The sequence below is a fragment of the Sinocyclocheilus grahami genome, unplaced genomic scaffold (genome assembly GCF_001515645.1).
Source record: "Sinocyclocheilus grahami isolate Dianchi unplaced genomic scaffold, SAMN03320097.WGS_v1.1 scaffold470.1, whole genome shotgun sequence".
Taxonomy (NCBI): domain Eukaryota; kingdom Metazoa; phylum Chordata; class Actinopteri; order Cypriniformes; family Cyprinidae; genus Sinocyclocheilus; species Sinocyclocheilus grahami.
In genome coordinates this window covers 298,372-304,557 of record NW_015505649.1, presented here as the reverse complement: position 1 = coordinate 304,557, position 6,186 = coordinate 298,372, and the positions used below count along the sequence as shown (strand labels likewise).

The following is a 6,186-nucleotide window of genomic DNA, read 5'->3' as shown; positions in this document are numbered from 1 at the left end:
CTGGGCTTCCATACCACCTCAGCAGTGCCACAAACTGATCACCTCCATGCCACGCCGAATTGAGGCAGTAATTAAAGCAAAAGGAGCCCCTACCAAGTATTGAGTACATGTACAGTAAATGAACATACTTTCCAGAAGGCCAACAATTGACTAAAAATGTTTTTTTTTATTGGTCTTATGAAGTATTCTAATTTGTTGAGATAGTGAATTGGTGGGTTTTTGTTAAATGTGAGCCAAAATCATCACAATTAAAGGAACCAAAGACTTAAACTACTTCAGTCTGTGTGCATTGAATTTATTTAATACACGAGTTTCACAATTTGAGTTGAATTACTGAAATAAATTAACTTTTCCTCGACATTCTAATTTATTGAGATGCACCTGTATATTAATTTAATAACATATGAATATATCTTAGTGTCTTAAATGTTTAGATTTTTATAATGCATTAGCTTATTGTCGATCCACCGGCTCACATTTACAACTGCGTAAAAATTTGTTGCATAAAAATATGGGTTGATTTTCCCATTGGTCTGAACAAAAACAGCAGAAGGGCTTACTGAAAATGCTAATTCATTTTTCATTTAAAGGACAGTAGAGAAAGTAATAAGAGAAGCAAGATCAGGGAATGTTGCGAGCCAGATTTGAACTCAAATTGTCTGCATAAGCACTTCTGCTTTCTGTTAAGCCATGGCTCTAACATTCTATAAAGTCCTATTTTTAGTATTTTGCCATTTTGATTCAAAGGAGAACCATAAGAGGAACAAGATCTGGGAATGTTGCGAGCCAGATTAAAACTCAAATTGTCTGAATGAGCACCTCAGTTTTCTGTTAAGCCATGACTCAGACTTACTAGAGTGTCCTGTTTTTAGTCTTTTATTTTATTTAGAGGAGAGTAGAGAGAGTAATAAGAGAGCAAGAGGCAAGATCAGGGAATGTCGCGAGCCAGATTAAAATCACATTGACTGCATGAGCAACACAGCTCATCACTAAACCAAGACTACGATGTCCTACAACATCTTTACAGAATGTTGGATTCAAACCCACGACTTCTGAATGAGCACCACAGTACTGAAATACTACACAATCTTAAAAGCTCTTCTTCAACTTCAGCAGAACAACAAAACATTTTGTCTGAAAGCCATTACCGCACTGACTTCCATTTCAGCAGCCGGACTCCGGAGTGTCTAAATATTCGGTGTATGGTGAATACAGCTCATCTAAGCCTTTCTCAAATGACGTCCTTGCACTAAAGAAAAAAAGTGTTCTGAAATGGGCAGATTAGATTAGCACTAGGAAGCTTTGATCTAACGCTCGCTGGCTAGCTTTGATCTGCACAAGCAGCTCTTCACCATGACCAGAACACAATATGAGCCCATTTCACTTCCATTTGTATCAATTCTATGAGCATACACGACGACGAGAAGCTCTGCTCACCGTCAGTCACTGCCATTTATCCCTAATCAGAGTCACTTCAAGTCATGAATGGCGGCAGTGTTCCTGACGAAAAAATGACCATCAAGGGCCTGGAGATCAGAGCGGCAGACTTCAAATGGAGACCATATTTGTATAGAACAGCATGTGTGGAAACACATGATGGCTGAAATGTACAATTATTAAGTGGCCGACAGATCCGGAAAGTTGCAGGTTCAAAGCCCACATAAAAAAACCTTTGAACCATCATTATGCAGGTGGACTGTCCTTGAAATAAATTGTCACATGAATTCCACCAGCCCTGGTCATGTGGCCATATATAAAGATTTTAAAATGACTGCCTAATTAACATCAACAATTAATCTAATCCAATTAAGTCGCCTTGACAACTAGAAACATTAAGCAGCCTTTCCAAGATCCATTTCTTTCAGCTAATCATAATTCAATCAATTGGTACGCCATTAACATTAGCATGAATATGAATAGGCTCTTCTTCATTTGAGCCAACCTGTGTCAGAAAGGTTTGTAAAATTCCCTGGGCGTTACTTTTCAAGTGTAATTTTGAAGGTTATCAGCGTCAGCCAGAGTCTCTCTTCATGATTGGCATATATCCAGCGGCTCTCTGATTCACTTTTGCATTTTGAAAATCCAGATTGCAAGGTGCTAGTCATAATTGTGACAAGATACAAGCAGAAATGCTTGAGCCACTCCTATAGAAATAACTTTGGTCACTTATTTTTACTGTTGTATTCCAGGCATGTTTTAATTAGATTTTATTCTATTAACCCCAATGTTTATGTCAAATTCTGAGATCAAAGCTACTAGAAGTGGAAATAACCTGAGGTTTCTGTTCTGACGTTTTAATGAAGGTGATAATTTGAAGCGAGCGCCTCTCAGAATGCAGGACCTCCAGGTATTCACCTCCCACATTCAAAGGTCAGGAAAAGAGCAATGGCAGAAATAACGATGGGAATGCAGTTAACGACTGCACGGCTTGAAGAGCGTGAGTGAGCGTGGTCTGAGGCGAGAGGAAATCATTAAGCGTACCTGGAGGAAGGTTGGGTCTCTTCCTCTTTTTGCTGTTTTCTGTTCCGTTTTCCAGAGGACAGTCAGAGCCCAGAGGACCATTGGAGCTGTTGAATTGCAGGGGTTCGTTGTTTGTGGAAGGGTCAAAGGACAGCGGATTCAGACCTGTAGAGGGAAAGAACAGATCAACTTGGTAAGGCTGCATGTTCTGTAACCATAGTCTCAAGAGTTTATATAGAAACGTATTCTGGCCAAGGAAGACAGAAAAGTCTGCCTGACAGATGTGTAATACGACCAACCACTTTTTCTGTGTGGTTTTAAAAAAAAATTGTGATTTAGCTGTGGGAATATATGAGAGTACATTAACGTAACGTAAATTGTAACGTTATATATGTTTAAAACAAAATGCATTTATAAAATGTTATATTATCATTACCAACATTCTTGTCATGTCAGAAAGCATGTGAATAATTAGCTATTTCAGTCTACTGACGGCTCTACTGACAACATATAAATAAAAATATAAAAAGCAATAATAAAAATATAAAAAGCCATATTTAATTTTGGGAACATGTTGAATATATATATATATATATATATATATATATATATATATTCGTTCATTAATTTAATTAATTAAATTTACAAAATGATATATATTTTTAATGTGTCCTAGTTGAAAAGTATATAAAGTAGAAAAAATAAAAAATACATTTTTCATACAAAAAAAAAAAACTCTTACAAACTTCTGAATGACAGTGTTTATTTATTATATTTGTTGTGTAAAAATGGGTCTTTAAATCATGTGGCTGTCATTACATTTAAAGAAGGAGGTGCCTCACATATTGTAGGGCCCTTGACAACAAAAAATGTAAAAACCCTTGTTCTAGGACATCTTAGATGTTTACTTGTTATTACAAAGCCTCAAGCATACTACAAAAAAACTCTTGCATATCTTACAGATCTCATAAAATAGCAATAAACCTCCCTTGGAATTTCTCATTTTAAGCCGGGCTCAGACAACAGGAGTTTTAAAATCCTAACCGATTATGAAATCTGGTTGCTGCAAACACATAAGGAGAATCTTTACAGATTTTCTTCCCTCAAATCTTAAACATGCACACACCACAAGATTTGAAAATCGTGGCGTATCTCACACTACATGATATTCTCAAGATTATCTTGCTTGAGGGTGCGCCTCACGTGATCTCATGCAGCAGATCGTCATAGACGTTTCAACAACTCTACATATGTTAGCTAGCATGCTAGCAGCTTTCTACACTCACCCAGTACGTTCAAAACGGAGGCGATTTCACCCCAGCGCTTCTCTATATCCTTATGGATGTGGTACGTTTTCGACACATTATACAGACAGTCGTGCTATTGCAAAACTTCCGCAAGCAGTGTCCTCAATCTCCACTATCCAACAGACCCGTACAGCAGCTTGTTTTGTCATTAGTCATCCTGTTTTAAAATCCTAAATATCAAACATGTTTGATATGATCGGCGGTGGCCCCCGATTTGTGTGTGAGCAGATGCATGACTCGATCTGTTCCGCACGAACATCAGAACTGACCGAGGTCACACACGCACACAGTCTCATGGGTTCGTACACATTTTTACCAATACATTTCCATGACTTTTCAATGACTTTTGAGACAATATTCATGACATAATGTTCCACTATTTTACAAGAATAAAAATCTGTTCAAATTCTCATAGCACATGTTAACTAAAATTAATGACTATTAATGCTTGTGACGAGAGGGGCGGGGCCGAGAGCCGTGGGAACGGAGCGAGGCCGGTGGAGTAATTGCGAATGCGCGACACCTGCGCCACTCACCGGTCTCGAGTCTCACGGAGGAGCTCCGGAAGGATACAAAGGAGGAGTGACGACAGGGAAAGACGAGAGAGGACCAGGCCTGGAGTTTATTTTGTGTTTTGGTTTTGTTTGTGCGCGGCAGTCGTCCGCGAGGGGCTGTCGCGCTATTTTGTGTTTATTTTATTATTAAAGTTTCTTTAATAATAAAATAAACAAAATAAACATCAGCCCGACGGGCCCCGACTTATTTACGGCTTGGGGACAATTTTCACGTCATAGCTCAGATGCGAGCTGGGCATCGGGCTTGTTTTAGGCTTCCTCATTTTTATATTTTAGATATCCATCAATTTTTATGGTGAGGAAAAGGATTTGCAGCGCTGGTGGAAACAACACGAGACCGTGCTACCGCGACTGTCAAGAGCGGCTCGACTGTGATTAGTGTCCAGCAACAGCAGCGAGTGCTGGAAGAGTTCCGCGTTAAAGCGCACACAATAAAGCTTGCTGCAAAACCCCAGCAAGTAATTACCATGAGGAATGTGTCGGAGCCAGGGGAAATACAATATTAGCTGAGTTTCGGTTCATTTTTGTGAAGCGCTTCTGCTCAAGACCGAGACGGCTGAAAGTGCAGTTTGTTTCCTAAAAAATCACTACGTATGCTGATATAGTGAGTGCACACAAATAAAAGTAGACCCTTAACAGTCCCGAATGATGTATTACTCTTACCTTTATGAGCAAAAATGACGTTTATTTCCACTGTTATAAGAAAAAAATGCAAGTGATCGCGCTGGCGACTCCAAGTCCTGCAGAGCGCGCTTTAGCTTCCACTATCCACACAAATGATTGGATACGCGCCTAATATAGCACACATTTATATAGGTTAAACATTTAAACTAGCATTGTGATATGCTTCTTAGGTATTTTATATATAGATTTTATTTTAGTCAAGTGGTGATGATTTGAGACGGCTAAATTGATCAAACATAGGCTATGATTAACTCACTGTCTGCCGCTGGCCGCTCGTTACTTTAAAAAACAAAAACTTAAATTTAACAAACAAAAAAATGTTCCAAACATATTTCTAAATTAACTTAATATAGAAACGAAAATAAATATAACCACGTTGCCATTAAAAACGAAACTGAACTTTTTTTAATGGCTACAACAGCAGCTGTGTAATTGGGGAAGAGAGAAAGAGAAAAAAGGCATGGGCTACAGTCAGACTCGGCCAGTAATTCTGAAAAGCTGTTGGACAAGGGCATATGTTTGAGGCCCGTGCAGGGTTCCCCTGAGCTTGTTTGGTACCAAACTCAATTTGGTACTCGCAAGGCGGCTTTATATACGCATGAGTGCGCTTTGGACGTGACTGCGCACCGCCTCTGGAGCGTGCGAGTACCGAATGGCTAAAAAGATGTGCAAATAAATAATACATTTTTGTGACGATGCAACAATGAGCCGATTAGGCAAGTGACAATTCTGTCAACTGTACCGAAATGCGAGCAAAAGTCTTGTATCGCGGTGTGCAGCAGCTCTTGTAGTGCAGACGAGCTGTGCCGATGTGAAGCCGTTTTAAGAGAAAGTCAAAGAGAGAAGACGCGGTACAGCTGAATCACTCACGCTCTTTTCAAATGACTGATTTGATCTGATATTCTGTGTGGATTTATTTACTCATCACACATACATGCTATAGGCTATTGAATAAATGTGTGAATATCCATCATTTTAAAGTCGAAAGCTGCATGAATGAGTAAAACTCTATGCGATGTAGCCTATGCGCAATCCCGCACCGAAATTCAGGACCTGATTAAACATAATTCTATTATACAGAGATTTGTGAAATAGATTTCCATGACTTTTCCAGAACTGGGTTTATTTATTTTTCCAAAACTTTTCCAGGCCTGGAAATT

The 6,186-nt window shown here is 39.0% G+C and overlaps 1 protein-coding gene across 1 annotated transcript in view; it reads right to left on the bottom strand.

Moving 5' to 3' along the window:
* LOC107553323 (ecto-NOX disulfide-thiol exchanger 2-like) overlaps positions 1–6,186 on the bottom strand; it is a 273,927-nt gene that overhangs the window by 134,204 nt on the left and 133,537 nt on the right. Inside the window, exon 3 of the mRNA XM_016235520.1 lies at positions 2,482–2,625. Within this exon, the coding sequence (XP_016091006.1) occupies positions 2,482–2,625 (144 nt within the window). The remainder of the gene's footprint in view (positions 1–2,481; positions 2,626–6,186) is intronic.